Consider the following 17,963-nt stretch of genomic DNA (forward strand, 5'->3'; position numbering starts at 1 on the left):
CTGAGCAGCGGCCGCTAGAGGGCGACACACAGCGTCTCTTCCTGTCAGGAGATGTGATGACAAAGTGTTCTTTCATCTTTAAAAATGATGAGAAATCAAACCTGGAGCACAGATGAAGAGGCCTCCAAGACAGGAAGAGGAACTATTTGATTCTCTTTCATTATAAATATTTTAATGGCTTTTTTCACGCAAAGTATAAAAACCAAGTTAATGCAGTAAAGAAATTATATTGTCTCCAATTGTGGTGAAGAAGAGGAGTGAAAACAATCCCCAATATTGACAAAGATGAACAACTAAAATCAGAGAAGAAAGAGCAATGATGTTAAGACAAAACAAGGTTGGTGGTAGAACTATTGATGCATGAATGAGACACCAGAGAACCAGTCATTTCCTGTAGCTCCATTAGCTCCATTAGCTCTAAGATCACGGCCAAAGTTCTCCTCCAACGAGTCCAGAGACCGAGTGGATCTGCAGGTGTCCTCTGCTGCAGATCCAGATTCTGCTGTGTACGACTGTGCTGTGAGGCCCAGAGTGACAGAAACCCACAACCTGTCTACAACACAGCACCCAGCTCCTGGAAGCCTTCGTCACACCAGAGGGCCACATGACCCAGGAGGAGGTGTGCTCCTCTGTGTCTAACCATGGTGAGAGCAGAAAGAGCTGCCAGAAGAGAACAAGGCCACCACCGAATGTTGAACATCAGACAGTTTTCTCCTGCTGCTTTGGAGCTTCTTGCAGAGATGGAACCTTGGCTGTGGATTCTTCTGGCTGCTCTTTGCTTTGGTAGGTGTTTTGTCCAGATTGCTCCGTATATCGGTGGCTCTTCCAACATACCGTCAGACAGACATCATGTCTTCTGTGTTTTCCAGAAACAACATGGGGGCAGAAAATTTCCCTGTTCCAGGGATGAAAAATGGAATCAGCAGCAGAGAAGGAGAAGATGTAACGCTCAGATGTAACTATGAGACTTCAGATTCTGTGGTTAGTCTGCACTGGTACAAACACCAGTCTGACTATGAGGCACCCCAGTTTATTCTCTGGAAAGGAGCAAGAAGCTACACAGGCCAGGAAAACATCCCTGATAAGAGATACAGATGCAACACAGGGCAACAAGAAAGTGAACTGACCATTACAGATGTGACGCTGGCAGACTCGGCTGTGTACTACTGACGCTCTTGAGTTCCACGGAGACACAAAGAGATGAAGACGCTGTAAACCAAAAAAAACTGACAGAGCTATCTGACCGATCACACAGACAAGTTCACGTTTTCCTTATCAGACACTGGTTACAGGTGCTGATCACATGATCAGCCAACAATTCCACATCAGCGAGCAGCACCTGAACCGTGCTTCAGACCCACAATCCACCACCACCACGCTGGTTTGGTGGGACCTGAACCCTCACGCAGGTTCCGCTCACATTTTAGACATCTGAAAGCACTAAAAGGACCATAAATAAAATTCTTTCAGTTTGATCCAAAATATTTTCCGTCTTTTATGCCGTTATAAAGCTGCTTCACATTTGTCAACTTTCAGCTGTGTGTTTTCAGATGGATTTTGGATCTACAAGGAAAATGGTGGTTTGGGTGAATCTTGAGAGTGTGAAACTCTCCAGGGCAGTTTGTGTTTTCATTTCGTTTTCTGCCACTTATATCCGGATCCGGATCGCGGGGCAGCAGCTTCAGGAGGGTGCCCAGACAGCCCTCTCCCCGGCCCACTTCCATCAGATCCTCCCCGGGGAACCCCCAGCCGCTCCGAAGCCAGGTGAGGATGTAATCTCTCCAACTTAGTCCTGGGCCGGCCACGAGGCCGCCTCCCAGTGGGACATGTCCGGAACACCTCTAAAGGGAGGCGTCCGGAAGCATCCTAGCCAGATGCCCGAGCTGACCCCAACTGACTCCCTCTCGATGTGGAGAACAGAGCGGTCTACTCCAAGCCCCTCCCAAGCCCCTCCCGGATGTCCAAGCTTCTCCCCTGTCTCTAAGGCTGAGCCCGGCCTCCCTGGGAGGAAACTCATTTCAGGCCGCTTGTATCCGCGATCTTCGTTCTTTCGGTCAGCACCCAGCGTTGAATGGCCATAGTGAGGACTGGGACGTAGATCGACCGGTAAATCGAGAGCTTTGCCTTCCGGCTCAGCTCCTTCTTTCACCATGACGGATTGGTTAAGCCCCCGCATCACTGCTGACGCCGCTCCGATCCGCCTGTCAATCTCCTCCTTCCATCCCACCCTCAACTCGTGAACAAGATCCCGAGATACTTGAACTCCTCCACCTGGGGCAGGACCTCCTCCCCAACCCGGAAAGGCACTCTAACCTTTTTCCGAGCAAGGAACAAGGACTCTGACTTGGAGGTGCTGATCCGCATCCCTGCCGCTTCACACTCAGTTGCGAACCGTCCCAGCATTTGTTGGAGGTCCCTGTTCGATGGCGCCAGAAGAACTACGTCATCCGCAGAAAGCAGCGACGAGATCTTCCACCCACCGACTCGACACACCCATCCACTCCCTCCCCGGCTGCGCCTAGAAATTCTGTCCATAAAATTTATGAACAGAACCAGTGACAAAGGGCAGTCCCCTGGCAGTCCCACCCTCACTGGGAACGAGTCCAACATACAACCGGCTATCCAGACCAAGCTCCTGCTCCTTTGGTACAGGGACTGCACGGCCCTTATCAAGGGACCTTCCAACCCATACTCCCGGAGCACCCCCCACCACAGGATGCTCCTGGGGACCTGGTCATAGGCCTTTTTCCAAGTCCACAAGCACATGTGGACTGGTTGGGCAAACTCCCAAAACTTGGAGAGTCCAGCTGCTACAAGAAGCTGCTGCCAGTGTGCTGACCTGCAGCAACTCTCAGATCACGGCCAAAGTTCTCCTCCAACGAGTCCAGGAACGAGTGGATCTGCAGGTGTCCTCTGCTGCAGTTCCAGATTCTGCTGTGTACGACTGTGCTGTGAGGCCCAGAGTGACAGAAACCCACAACCTGTCTACAACAACACAGCACCCAGCTCCTGGAAGCCTTCGTCACACCAGAGGGCCACATGACCCAGGAGGAGGTGTGCTCCTCTGTGTCTAACCATGGTGAGAGCAGAAATTCTCCAGTAATTAGCGGCCAACTGTTTCCTCTCAGCCACAGTGGCATCCCCCCCCCGCCTCTACTGGAGTGGGCAGACAGGTGAGGTTTTGACGCCCCAGGACACAGGGAAGTGCGGTGCCTGGATCATATGCAGCACAGTTCATGCTGACTTTGCTGTGATCCATAAACCCATCGTCTATTCAAGATGTGATCAAAGCCACATAAACAGAAATCCTTGATATGAAATCAGCTCCTATTGCTGTCCCACAAGACATCTCATTATATTCCAACGTCCATTTCTCCACTACCTGATTGATCTGTTCCGTCAGTTCAGCCTCTGACCAAAGTCAACACCAAGGAAGTGGAAGTTCTCCACGCTCTCTAACACACTCCCATACAGCCTCAGATTGCTCTCTACTGCCTCTTTCTGTAATAAAATCACCTTTGTCTTTTCAAATGAAAACTAAAGCCTGAAGAGTTGTGTTTACCTTGTTATTATGTGTTCTACCATATGTTCCTGTCTCTTAGAAGTAGTTTAGAAGTTAGGCATGGTAGAATCATTAGCAAGTGTAAATAAAGATCAGTGACCCTCCCTTGACAGGATTGTTGTTTAGACACTTGTAATCGCAGGAACCAGTCAGGCTGAAGGGGTTAAACATACATCGTAAAAACGGGACAGCATGGTGGTGTTGATAAGCTTGTCTGCAGGAGGAATGTGAACTTGACCTGGCCATCTGGGAAGACAACGGAGAGAACAAGGACTGTACCAACATCCAATGGGACTGGAAGAAGAGGACGAGGTCATCCAAGCAGAAGAACTGGATTGGACTGTATGAGCATCGATAATTTGCATCTGTGTTTCTATAAAAGACTGGGCCAAGGGATAGTCAGGTTGTCAGACTTCATGCCCTGGCAATTGACTCTGTATTGTAGGGTTAGGAACTGGCCCGGAGCTCTGTAATATTTGTATCTTGAATTGGTTCTATTGCTAAATACATTTTGAAATTGGCATTTTTCTTCTTGAGGTCTTCATTCAAAGAACACGCAGATGAGCAGGACACATGAGAAGTATTGCGATCCAACAAGCCCCATTTAATTCCCCATCTTTCAACGTTACCTATTCCCTCCTGCATCCTCTTTGTAATTTACTGGTAGGTCCTTCCTCTTTTCCAAAGGCTCCATCATCTGCACACAGAGACCTCCCCAGACCTTCTGGAATATCTGAGAATATATCCTTTATTATTCAATAAACAGTTGGACCGACCAGACTCCCTGTGGTGGACCATTTCAACGATGTATTGTCTTGATAATTCTGCTCCTATCCTCACCTGGATGCACCCATCACTTAAAAAAATCCCTTAGCCAGTTAAATATATTCCCCGCTATCACCATGAACTGCAATGTTACCAGCAGCCCCTCCCTCCACATCATGTCAAACACTTTCTCCACATCAAAGAAACTGCAACTACAATCTCTTCATTGACTTGAGCTTCTGCTTATTCCTTTTGGTGATTGAACCTGTCGACTTCCAGGGCTGTTGACATCCAGGACCTGTAGGCATCCAGGACCGGTACTCCTCCAAGACCCATAGGCATCCAGGACCGGTACTCCTCCAAGACCCATAGGCCTCCAGGATCCATAGACCTCCAGGACCTGTCGACCTCCAGGACTCGTAGGCCTCCAGGACCTGTAGGCATGCAGGACCGGTACTCCTCCAAGACATATAGACCTCCAGGACCTGTAGACCACCGTCTCCCTCACCCCCAGGTAGAGGGAACCCTCAATCTGGCACCAGAGCTGTGAGATGCAAAACAGACCTTTGAATCAGATCAGGAAAGGGATTTCATCTGGTTTGGTTGTGACGTTTTGATGCTCTGTGCTGGTAACTCTCAGGTAGTCCTGTTTTTACAGTCGAGGTCTCCATCTAGAGACAGTAGAAATAATGAGTGAGTTGGAGGATGTGAAGCTGTCAGTAGAAGCTTGTGATGGAGCTCAGTTTCTCTGGTCAGGCTCCTCCTTCTCAACCCGTCTGAGGTCTGAAGAAGAGATACACGGAGACATCACAGAGCTCTTCATTGTGGCTGGAGCTCACCGTTCCTCAACATGACTCCTCTGTTCGTCTCACTGTGGATGGCAACTCTGTGGGCTGGTATGAACACAACTCTGTCTGTCACACCAGAGGGATGTGAGTACGATTCCCTGAGAGCACCTTCATGCTGTCTGTTTTCCAGAGTGCAGAACCCAAAAAGACACTGTGCTGCAACCAAAAGCAGAGGAGATGGCCAGCAGAAGACCAGACAGTCACACTGGACTGTAACTACACCAGCACAGTCACAGACGTCTACATCTTCTGGTACAAAACAGGATGGGACCAGCAGACCCCCAGTTCATCCTGAGCAGGTTCACCTTCGGTAAGGGGACAACAGAAGATGAGTTTAAGGAGAGATTTTCCTCCACACTGAACCCCACCATGAAATCAGCTCCTCTGAAGATCCAGGAGCTTCAGCTGTCAGACTCTGCCAGTGTACTACTGTGCTCTGAGGCCCACAGTGACAGGAAGCAGCAGAAGTGCGCACTAAAACCTCACACAGTAAGGCCACAATGAGCAGCGGCCGCTAGAGGGCGACACACAGCGTCTCTTCCTGTCAGGAGACGTGATGACAAAGTTTCTTCATCTTGAGAAACTGATGAGAGACTTTTTTACACTAGAGGGCCACATGACCAGGAGGAGGTGTGCTCCTCTGTGTCTAACCATGCTGAGAGCAGAAAGAGCTGCCAGAAGAGAACAAGGCCACCACCGAATGTTGAACATCAGACAGTTTCTCCTGCTGCTTTGGAGCTTCTTGCAGAGATGGAACCTTGGCTGTGGATTCTTCTGGCTGCTCTTTGCTTTGGTAGGTACCAGACAACCACACGCTGCCACTGCCTCACATTAGAGGCCAGAACTGTGTGCGTCAGATGTGGAAACTCTTTGAGCCACTCAGTGGATCATCTTGAGTGATTCCTGCATGTTCTTCTTCATCAGAGTGAGGAGGGAAGAAGACAAAGTGATGCAGCCACCAGAAGATGTTGTTGCTGCTGAAGGAGACACTGTTACACTGGACTTTACTTTTCAGACCTCCGACCCATCCCCGACTTTGTTCTGGTACAAACAGGAAAACAACAAATTTCCTAAATGCTTCTTCGGGCCAAGCAGAAAGAAAGCTTCAGATCCACAGAGAATTTCTGCTTTAATCAATAAGATGTCAGCTCCTCTGAAGATCCAGGAGCTTCAGCTGTCAGACTCTGCAGTGTACTACTGTGCTCTGAGGCCCACAGTGACAGGAAGCAGCAGAAGTGCGCACTAAAACCCCACAGTAAGGCCACACTGAGCAGCGGCCGCTAGAGGGCGACACACAGCGTCTCTTCCTGTCAGGAGATGTGATGACAAAAGTTTTCTTCATCTTGAGACCTGATGAGAGAAATCAAAACCTGGAGCACAGATGAAGAGGCCTCCAAGACAGGAAGAGGAACTATGTTGATTCTCTTTCATTATAAATATTTTATGGCTTTTTTCACGCAAAGTATAAAAACCAAGTTAATGCAGTAAAGAAATTATATTGTCTCCAATTGTGGTGAAGAAGAGGAGTGAAAACAATCCCCAATATTGACAAAGATGAACAACTAAAATCAGAGAGAAAAAGAGCAATGATGTTAAGACAAAACAAGGTTGGTGGTAGAACTATTGATGCATGAATGAGACACCAGAGAACCAGTCATTTCCTGTAGCTCCATTAGCTTCCACGGAGGCACCAACGTGAAGACTTCATGATGAAGATGAGCCTGTCCTCACTTCTTCAGCTTTTTTTCTGGCAATAAGAAAAGAATTCATGTGTTGTTTCCTCAGGTTGTGAGTTTCTGGGGCACCACAGGGCTGAAATCTCGGTCCTCACATTTTCACCATTCTTTGACATGAATCATCTCATCAGACATCTAAAATCTCTCCTGTTGAGATGGAAAAAAACTCCCAAAACTTGGAGAGTCCAGCTGCTACAAGAAGCTGCTGCCAGTGTGCTGACCTGCAGCAACAGGGAAAAGGCAGATGAGAGAGGAGCTGGAGAGACTGAGGGAGGAGCTCACTTGTAACTGAGCTGGAGAGGAGAGAAGAAGGGCAACATTGAGCAGAGCTGGATCCAGCACAGAGCAGACAGGTTCCTTTAGTTCACCATGCTGCCTCTGCTCTACGCTGCTCTCTGTCTGATGTTGCTCAGCGTTCTAACAGGTATGGATGATTAGTCAGCAGCAACTGTCGCTCTGCTCGTTCCTCTTGGCACCATGGGAACGGATCAAACTCTTCCTGTAGGTGTCAGTGGAGAACAACTGACTGCAGTCCAGACAGAAGTGCTCAGTTTCGAAGACGCCGCTCTGAGGTCCACAAACACCGACGCTGTCTCTACAGAAGGCCATGAGCAGCCTCTAGTTCCTCAGAGAGACTCAGGTCCTTCAGTGTCTGCAGCAGGATGCTCCAGATGTTCTACCAGCCTGTCATGGCTAGCACCATCTTCTGTGCTGTAGTGTGCTGGGGAGCAGGCTAAGCTAAGGATGCTAACAGACTCCACAAACTCATTAAAAAGGCAGGTCTGTTGTTGGCTGTAGACTTGCAAACGTGGACGAGGTGGTGAGGGACAGGATGGTGTTGAAACTGTGGACAATCATGGACAGTCCCCCCCCCCTCCATAACACAGTGGACAAACTGAGGAGCAGCTCCAGCAGCAGACTCCTGCAGCCTCGCTGCTCTAAGGAACGCTACAGGAAGTCCTTCCTGCCGTCCACCATCAGACTGTAAACTCATCCTAACCCAGCCAATAACAACAACTGTTTAAGGTTTATGTTGTCATTTAATTCTATTTATTCGATACTTATATATATGCCTATAATATGTATATATTATATTATATATATGCTAATAATATATGCTGTATATATGCTCATAATGCTATATTTGTATCTTATTTATATTTTATTTATTCTATTTCTATACTTTGCAAATACAAAACCGAGACTACAGTTATATTCATCCATGTTAGGCTGCTACAATTCAATTTCCCTACGGGGATGAAAAAAGTACATCTTGAATCTTGAATCTTGAATCTTGACTGTCCTACAAAAATCTCCAACAAGCATCTGGCCCTGATCATTTTTCTGGTATCACCAATATCAGAGAGAAGCACCAGAGTTCCTCCTGTATATCTCAGGAAGTAAAGTAACTTATCACATGGTCAGAGGCTCTAAGATCACGGCCAAAGTTCTCCTCCAACGAGTCCAGAGACCGAGTGGATCTGCAGGTGTCCTCTGCTGCAGTTCCAGATTCTGCTGTGTACGACTGTGCTGTGAGGCCCAGAGTGACAGGAAACCCACAACCTGTCTACAACAACACAGCACCCAGCTCCTGGAAGCCTTCGTCACACCAGAGGGCCACATGACCAGGAGGAGGTGTGCTCCTCTGTGTCTAACCATGCTGAGAGCAGAAAGAGCTGCCAGAAGAGAAACAAGGCCACCACCGAATGTTGAACACCAGACAGTTTCTCCTGCTGCTTTGGAGCTTCTTGCAGAGATGGAACCTTGGCTGTGGATTCTCTGGCTGCTCTTTGCTTTGGTAGGTACCAGACAACCACACGCTGCCACTGCCTCACATTAGAGGCCAGAACTGTGTGTGTCAGATGTGGAAAATCTTTGAGCCACTCAGTGGATCATCTTGAGTGATTCCTGCATGTTCTTCTTCATCAGAGTGTAGAGGAGAAGACAAAGTGATGCAGCCACCAGAAGATGTTGTTGCTGCTGAAGGAGACACTGTTACACTGGACTGTACTTTTCAGACCTCCTACACAAACCCGTCTTTGTTCTGGTACAAACAGGATGGGACCAGCGGACCCCAGTTCATCCTGAGCAGGTTCACCATCGGTAAGGGGAAAACAGAAGATGAGTTTAAGGAGAGATTTTCCTCCACACTGAACCCCACCATGAAATCAGCTCCTCTGAAGATCCAGGAGCTTCAGCTGTCAGACTCTGCAGTGTACTACTGTGCTCTGAGGCCCACAGTGACAGGAAGCAGCAGAGAAGTGCGCACTAAAACCTCCACAGTAAGGCCACACTGAGCAGCGGCCGCTAGAGGGCGACACACAGCGTCTCTTCCTGTCAGGAGACGTGATGAACAAAGTTTTCTTCATCTTGAGAACTGATGAGAGACTCTTTTACACTAGAGGGCCACATGACCCAGGAGGAGGTGTGCTCCTCTGTGTCTAACCATGCTGAGAGCAGAGAAAGAGCTGCCAGAAGAGAACAAGGCCACCACCGAATGCTGAACATCAGACAGTTTCTCCTGTGCTTTGGAGCTTCTTGCAGAGATGGAACCTTGGCTGTGGATTCTTCTGGCTGCTCTTTGCTTTGGTAGGTGTTTTGTCCAGATTGCTCCGTATATCGGTGGCTCTTCCAACAACCGTCAGACGGACATCATGTCTTCTGTGTTTTCCAGAAACAACATGGGGGCAGAAAATTTCCCCTGTTCCAGGGATGAAAATGGAATCAGCAGCAGAGAAGAGAAGATGTAACGCTCAGATGTAACTATGAGACTTCAGATTCTTATGTTTATCTGTACTGGTACAAACACCAGTCTGACTATGAGGCACCCCAGTTTATTCTCTGGAAAGGAGCAAGAAGCAACACAGGCCAACACATCCCTGATAAGAGATACAGATGCAACACAGGGCAACAAGAAAGTGAACTGACCATTACAGATGTGACGCTGGCAGACTCGGCTGTGTACTACTGCGCTCTGAGGGCCACGGAGACACAAAGAGACGAAGACGCTGTACAAAAACCTGACAAGAGCTATCTGACCGATCACAGACAAGTTCACTGTTCCTTATCAGACACTGGTTACAGGTGCTGATCACATGATCAGCCAACAATTCCACATCAGCGAGCAGCCACCTGAACCGTGCTTCAGACCCACAATCCACCACCACCACGCTGGTTTGGTGGGACCTGAACCCTCACGCAGGTTCCGCTCACATTTTAGACATCTGAAAGCACTAAAAGGACCATAAATAAAATTCTTTCAGTTTGATCCAAAAATATTTCAGTCTTTTATGCCGTTATAAAGCTGCTTCACATTTGTCAACTTTCAGCTGTGTGTTTTCAGATGGATTTTGGATCTACAAGGAAAATGGTGGTTTGGGTGAATCTTGAGAGTGTGAAACTCTCCAGGGCAGTTTGTGTTTTCATTTCGTTTTCTGCCACTTATCCGGATCCGGATCGCGGGGGCAGCAGCTTCAGGAGGGTGCCCAGACAGCCCTCTCCCCGGCCACTTCCATCAGCTCCTCCGGGGGAACCCCCAGCCGCTCCGAAGCCAGGTGAGAGATGTAATCTCTCCACTTAGTCCTGGGCCGGCCACGAGGCCGCCTCCCAGTGGGACATGTCTGGAACACCTCTAAAGGGAGGCGTCCGGAAGGCATCCTAGCCAGATGCCCGAGCTGACCCCAACTGACTCCTCTCGATGTGGAGGAGCAGCGGTTCTACTCCGAGCCCCTCCCGGATGTCCGAGCTTCTCACCCTATCTCTAACGCTGAGCCTGGCCTCCCTGGGGAGGAAACTCATTTCAGCCGCTTGTATCCGCGATCTCGTTCTTTCGGTCATCACCCAGCGTTGATGGCCATAGGTGAGGACTGGGATGTAGATCGACCGGTAAATCGAGAGCTTTGCCTTCCGGCTCAGCTCCTTCTTCACCACGACGGATTGGTTAAGCGCCCGCATCACTGCTGACGCCGCTCCGATCCGCCTGTCGATCCCTCGTTCCATCCTACCCTCACTCGTGAACAAGATCCCGAGATACTTGAACTCCTCCACCTGGGGCAGGACCTCCTCCCCAACCCGGAGAAGGCACTCTACCTTTTTCCGAGCAAGGAACAAGGACTCTGACTTGGAGGTGCTGATCCGCATCCCTGCCGCTTCACACTCAGTTGCGAACCGTCCCAGCATTTGTTGGAGGTCCCTGTTCGATGGCGCCAGAAGAACTACGTCATCCGCAGAAAGCAGCGACGAGATCTTCCACCCACCGAACTCGACACCCTCCACTCCCCGGCTGCGCCTAGAAATTCTGTCCATAAAAGTTATGAACAGAACCGGTGACAAAGGGCAGTCCTGGCAGAGTCCAACCCTCACTGGGAACGAGTCCAACATACAACCGGCTATCCAGACCAAGCTCCTGCTCCTTTGGTACAGGGACTGCACGGCCCTTATCAAGGGACCTTCCAACCCATACTCCCGGAGCACCCCCCACAGGATGCTCCTGGGGACCTGGTCATAGGCCTTTTCCAAGTCCACAAAGCACATGTGGACTGGTTGGGCAAACTCCCAACTCCCCTCAAGCACCCCAGCAAGGGTAAAGAGGTGATCCGTGGTTCCACGACCGGGACGAAACCCGCATTGTTCCTCCTCGATCAGAGGTTCGACTATCGATCTAATCCTCTTTTCCAGCTCCCTGGCATAGACTTTCCCAGGGAGGCTGTGGAGTGTGATCCCCCTATAGTTGGAACACACCCTCTGGTCCCACTCTTAAAAATAGGGACCACCACCCCGGTCTGCCAGTCCAAGGGCACTGCCCCCGATGTCCACGTAATGTTGCAGAGGCGTGTCAACCAGGACAGCCCTACAACATCCAGAGCCTTAAGATACCCCGGGTGGATCTCATCCGCTCCCTGAGGTCCTCTGCCAGGCAGCTGTTTCACTACCTCGGCAACTTCCGCTCTGGAAATTGGATGGTCCACCTCCTGGTCATCCGACTCTGTTCCAGATTGAGGATACGTGTTGGTTTGTGTGTATTTCTTATTGGATGGGGGTGACAGAGTTGAAGGGGGGCGTCAACAATGCCATGACAACCACCTGTCTTCCAACATTTCCTCACCACATCTGCCCGGGTTCCTGCAGAGACAGAGACCTGCTGGTCTCTGGTGGCTCATGGGAGATCATCAAGCAGAGAGTAGTCCAACAGCATAACAGTGATTCCTTATGGTGCACAGGTGGAACAGAGGTCATCCAGAGGTCAGAGGTTCCTTGGCACTGACAGAAGATCTGCATCTGTAAGAACAAGTGCCATAAATTAGGTTGGGAGGGTGTTGGTGGGTTGGCAGTTGTTTGTTGTGTTTGCAGATGATTCAAAGCCAAGTTGTTCTGGGTATGATGTGAAACAGGGATTGAATCCAGGGCAAAGAGACGTGATGGCGTTCAAAACATGGTTTGATCTCAATAAGTTATCGCTAAATAAAAATAACGTTTCTGGGCTTTGGTGGTGTTTGGAAAATTGTGACGTTAAGCTGAATTTGAATGAAGTTGAAATTGAGCAAGTTTAAGACAGAAAGTTTCTAGTTTCTAGGAAAGGTTATTGATCGTAAAATGAGTTGGAAGCCACAACTAGAAAGCACCGAACAGAAACGATGAATAAAAATGATTTCTTTTTAATGGAGGAACAAATGTTGAACGGATGTGTCTGACTTTTGGGTGTCAAATTATGGGACGATTTAGTGATGAGTTGGAAGTGTCTCTTTCTCTGGTAATGTTGAATAAAACTTGAAAAATGTAAAGAGAACGATGATGACTCAGATTTAATTTGATTGAAAGATCCGAATTATTAGATTCATTTCAAAAAACACAAAACATTAATTGTATTATTCTGTATTATGGATTCCATGAAATTTAGTTTAGTTTCCTTTCATTTTCTCCGGCTTATCCGGATCCGCGTTGCAGGGCAGCAGCTTCAGGAGGGTGCCCAGACAGCCTCTCCCGGCCACTTCCATCAGCTCCTCCGGGGGAACCCCCAACCGCTCCCAAGCCAGGTGAGAGATGTAATCTCTCCACTTAGTCCTGGGCCGGCCACGAGGCCGCCTCCCAGTGGGACATGTCCGGAACACCTCTAAAGGGAGGCGTCTGGAAGGCATCCTAGCCAGATGCCCGAGCTGACCCCAACTGACTCCTCTCAATGTGGAGAGAAGCAGCGGTTCTACTCCGAGCTCCTCCCGGATGTCCGAGCTTCTCACCCTATCTCTTAGGCTGAGCCCGGCCACCCTGGGGAGGAAACTCATTTCAGCCGCTTGTATCCGCAATCTCGTCAGAACCCGTTCCCCGACCGAAGGCGCAGGGAAGCAACCCTTTCGCTCGACCGCGAGAACCCCAACGTCGAACTAGAGAGTTTGGGGGCAAGGAAAAAGTCCACCCCCGCTCTCCATCTCTCACCCTGAGCAACTCCAGCGTAGAAAAGTGTCCAACCCCCCTCAAGGACTTGGGTTCCTGAGTCGACGCTATGTGTGGAGGTGAGACCGTCCATATCTAGTCGGTAGCGCTCAACCTCCCCCACAAGCTCCAGCTCTTTCCACGCCAGAGGGGTGACGTTCCATGTTCCAAAAGCCAATTTCCATCACCGAGGATCGGACCGCCAAGGCCTCCGCCTTGGTCTGCCGCCCAGTCCACACTGCACCAGACCCTTCATGCTCGTCCTGCGGGTGGTGGGTCCACTGGAGACAGGAGTATCCACATAGCTGGTTCGGGCTGGGCCCGGCCGGGCCCCATGGACGTAGGCCCGGCCACCAGGCGCTCGCCATTGAGCCCCAGCCCCAGGCCTGGCTCCAGGGTGGGGCCCCGGTAACCCTCCAGGCCGGGTACGCTGCTTCCCTTTTGGATGTACCATGATGGGTCTTATGAACCATTTTTTGTCTGACCCTTCACCTAGGAACAATCTGCCTTGGGAGACCCTACCAGGGGCAAACTGCCCCGGACAGCATAGCTCCCAGGCTCATTAGGGTACGCAAACTCCTCCACCACGATAAGGCGATGGTTCACAGAGGAGTCCTTTAAATTCACTTTTTAAAAAAACGTAAAGAAAAAATAATCAATCACCTTCTGCTCATTCCTTTTAGTTATTGAACCTGTACACCTGCCGGACTCTTTGACCTCCGAGACCTGAAGACCTCCAGGACCTGTAGAACTCCAGGACCTGTACTCCTCCAGGACCTGTAAACCTCCAGGACCCGTAGGCCTACAGGACCTGTAGACCACGGTCTCCCTAACCCCCAGGGAGAGGGATCCCTCATCTGGTGCTTCATGTTCTACTCACATGTGTAAACAGGCGTTGGTTAGGAACCTCTGGACGATGGTACCTACAGTCAGTGAATAACTGGGAGTGACTCAACAGCCACTCTTCTGATTGTTGCACGTTAAGGCTGCACACGTGCACTCCAGAAACAGTCCTCTGGTCATATTTATCTCAGGTTTGTTCTTAGAATTATTTTATTTCTTAATCCATGCAAAGCACCAAAAGCCCAAGACAGAGTTCTTGTGTGTGCAAACTTACCTGGCAATGAAGTTGGTTCTGGTTGTGATTCTGGTTCAATGGCAGCACATGAGCAAGGCTAAAGGCTGAAGCTCAGGCGTGCAGCAGATGTGCCGTGTCCACAAATGAAGCTTCCTTCATTCACATGTTGGCCGAGGCCCTCCTGCCTTCTCACCCTCAGAACATCTCTGTCCTGAAGCTTGGCAAGGACACACTGTGGTGCAGGCAGTCCGAGGGCAGCCACGCGTCTTCAAAACACACCACACTGGTCACTGTTGCTGCCGTTGGGGCCTCCAGGCCTCCTGTTGATGATCTGTGGGACAGGTTTCTTCCATCTACTCCCCCTTGCTCCACTTGTAGTCCTCAATGCTCTGGTTCTACAGCTGTGCTTCTTCCTGCTGAGCTCCTCTGTTCTGAAGAGCGCCACCAGCTGCTTCCTCACAGGCACCAGAGCTGTGAGATGCAAACAGACCTTCTGAATCAGATCAGGAAAGGGATTTCATCTGTGTTTGGTTGTGATGTTTTGATGCTCCTGTGCTGGTAACTCTCAGGTAGTCCTTGTTTTTACAGTCGAGGTCTCCATCTAGAGACAGTAGAAATAATGAGTGAGTTGGAGGATGTGAAGCTGTCAGTAGAAGCTTGTGATGGAGCTCAGTTCCTCTGGTCAGGCTCCTCCTTCTCAAACCCGTCTGAGGTCTGAAGAAGACTACACGGAGACATCACAGAGCTCTTCATTGTGGCTGGAGCTCACCGTTCCTCAACATGACTCCTCTGTTCGTCTCACTGTGGATGGCAACTCTGTGGGCTGGTATGAACACAACTCTGTCTGTCACACCAGAGGGATGTGAGTACGATTCCCTGAGAGCACCTTCATGCTGTCTGTTTTCCAGAGTGCAGAACCCAAAAAGACACTGTGCTGCAACCAAAAGCAGAGGAGATGGCAGCAGAAGACCAGACAGTCACACTGGACTGTCACTACACCAGCACAGTCACAGACGTCTACATCTTCTGGTACAAACAGGATGGGACCAGCAGACCCCAGTTCATCCTGAGCAGGTTCACCATCGGTAAGGGGAAGACAGAAGATGAGTTTAAGGAGAGATTTCCTCCACACTGAACCCCACCATGAAATCAGCTCCTCTGAAGATCCAGGAGCTTCAGCTGTCAGACTCTGCAGTGTACTACTGTGCTCTGAGGCCCACAGTGACAGGAAGCAGCAGAAGTGCGCACTAAAACCTCCACAGTAAGGCCACACTGAGCAGCGGCCGCTAGAGGGCGACACACAGCGTCTCTTCCTGTCAGGAGATGTGATGACAAAGTTGAGAACTGATGAGAGACTCTTTTACACTAGAGGGCCACATGACCCAGGAGGAGGTGTGCTCTCTGTGTCTAACCATGCTGAGAGCAGAAAGAGCTGCCAGAAGAGAACAAGGCCACCACCGAATGTTGAACATCAGACAGTTTCTCCTGCTGCTTTGGAGCTTCTTGCAGAGATGGAACCTTGGCTGTGGATTCTTCTGGCTGCTCTTTGCTTTGGTAGGTACCAGACAACCACACGCTGCCACTGCCTCACATTAGAGGCCAGAACTGTGTGCGTCAGATGTGGAAACTCTTTGAGCCACTCAGTGAATCATCTTGAGTGATTCCTGCATGTTCTTCTTCATCAGAGTGTCGAGGAGAAGACAAAGTGTGATGCAGCCACCAGAAGATGTTGTTGCTGCTGAAGGAGACACTGTTACACTGGACTGTACTTTTCAGACCTCCGACAGAAACCCGTATTTGTTCTGGTACAAACAGGATGGGACCAGCAGACCCCAGTTCATCCTGAGCAGGGTCACCATCGGTAAGGGGAAAACTGAAGATGAGTTTAAGGAGAGATTTTCCTCCACACTGAACCCCACCATGAAATCAGCTCCTCTGAAGATCCAGGAGCTTCAGCTGTCAGACTCTGCAGTGTACTACTGTGCTCTGAGGCCCACAGTGACAGGAAGCAGCAGAAGTGCGCACTAAAACCTCCACAGTAAGGCCACACTGAGCAGCGGCCGCTAGAGGGCGACACACAGCGTCTCTTCCTGTCAGGAGATGTGATGACAAAGTTTTCTTCATCTTTAAAAATGATGAGAGAAATCAAACCTGGAGCAAAGATGAAGAGGCCTCCAAGACAGGAAGAGGAACTATGTTGATTCTCTTTCATTATAAATATTTTAGGGCTTTTTTCACGCAAAGTATAAAAACCAAGTTAATGCAGTAAAGAAATTATATTGTCTCCAATTGTGGTGAAGAAGAGGAGTGAAAACAATCCCCAATATTGACAAAGATGAACAACTAAAATCAGAGAAGAAAGAGCAATGATGTTAAGACAAAACAAGGTTGGTGGTAGAACTATTGATGCATGAATGAGACACCAGAGAACCAGTCATTTCCTGTAGCTCCATTAGCTTCCACGGAGGCACCAACGTGAAGACTTCATGATGAAGATGAGCCTGTCCTCACTTCTTCAGCTTTTTTTCTGGCAATAAGAAAAGAATTCATGTGTTGTTTCCTCAGGTTGTGAGTTCTTCTGGGGCACCACAGGGCTGAAATCTCGGTCCTCACATTTTCACCATTCTTTGACATGAATCATCTCATCAGACATCTAAAATCTCTCCTGTTGAGATGGAAAAACTCCCAAAACTTGGAGAGTCCAGCTGCTACAAGAAGCTGCTGCCAGTGTGCTGACCTGCAGCAACAGGGAAAAGGCAGATGAGAGAGGAGCTGGAGAGACTGAGGGAGGAGCTCACTTGTAACTGAGCTGGAGAGGAGAGAAGAAGGGCAACATTGAGCAGAGCTGGATCCAGCACAGAGCAGACAGGTTCCTTTAGTTCACCATGCTGCCTCTGCTCTACGCTGCTCTCTGTCTGATGTTGCTCAGCGTTCTAACAGGTATGGATGATTAGTCAGCAGCAACTGTCGCTCTGCTCGTTCCTCTTGGCACCATGGGAACGGATCAAACTCTTCCTGTAGGTGTCAGTGGAGAACAACTGACTGCAGTCCAGACAGAAGTGCTCAGTTTCAAAGACGCCGCTCTGAGGTCCACAAACACCGACGCTGTCTACCAGAAGGCCATGAGCAGCCTCTAGTTCCTCAGGAGACTCAGGTCCTTCAGTGTTTGCAGCAGGATGCTCCACATGTTCTACCAGCCTGTCATGGCTAGCACCATCTTCTGTGCTGTAGTGTGCTGGGGAGCAGGCTAAGCTAAGGATGCTAACAGACTCAACAAACTCATTAAAAAGGCAGGTCTGTTGTTGGCTGTAGACTTGCAAACATGGACGAGGTGGTGAGGGACAGGATGGTGTTGAAACTGTGGACAATCATGGACAATCCCCCCCCCCTCCATAACACAGTGGACAAACTGAGGAGCAGCTCCAGCAGCAGACTCCTGCAGCCTCGCTGCTCTAAGGAACGCTACAGGAAGTCCTTCCTGCCGTCCACCATCAGACTGTATAACTCATCCTAACCCAGCCAATAACAACAACTGTTTAAGGTTTATG

General features: G+C 49.6%; 1 protein-coding gene, 2 pseudogenes and 1 gene segment (V, D, J or C); 3 read left to right on the forward strand and 1 right to left on the reverse strand.

Moving 5' to 3' along the window:
* LOC130538993 (M1-specific T cell receptor alpha chain-like) overlaps positions 1-851 on the reverse strand; it is an 8,940-nt gene extending 8,089 nt beyond the window's left edge. The window contains exon 1 of the mRNA XM_057057059.1: positions 847-851. Within this exon, the coding sequence (XP_056913039.1) occupies positions 847-851 (5 nt within the window). The remainder of the gene's footprint in view (positions 1-846) is intronic.
* A 24-nt stretch (positions 852-875) lies between these two features.
* Positions 876-2,957, forward strand: LOC130538994 (T cell receptor alpha variable 14/delta variable 4-like; the record flags this gene model as incomplete). The annotated part of the segment is given in 2 exon segments: positions 876-1,167; positions 2,904-2,957. Coding segments are annotated over 2 exon segments (345 nt in total), but the record flags the coding sequence as incomplete, so codon positions are not given.
* Positions 2,958-5,204: 2,247 nt separating this feature from the next.
* On the forward strand, positions 5,205-6,382 carry LOC130538806 (T cell receptor alpha variable 38-2/delta variable 8-like; annotated as a pseudogene).
* A 7,468-nt stretch (positions 6,383-13,850) lies between these two features.
* Positions 13,851-15,738, forward strand: LOC130538804 (T cell receptor alpha variable 38-2/delta variable 8-like; annotated as a pseudogene).
* The last annotated feature ends 2,225 nt before the right edge of the window (positions 15,739-17,963 follow it).

This window comes from Takifugu flavidus, chromosome 15, assembly GCF_003711565.1.
Source record: "Takifugu flavidus isolate HTHZ2018 chromosome 15, ASM371156v2, whole genome shotgun sequence".
Classification (NCBI taxonomy): domain Eukaryota; kingdom Metazoa; phylum Chordata; class Actinopteri; order Tetraodontiformes; family Tetraodontidae; genus Takifugu; species Takifugu flavidus.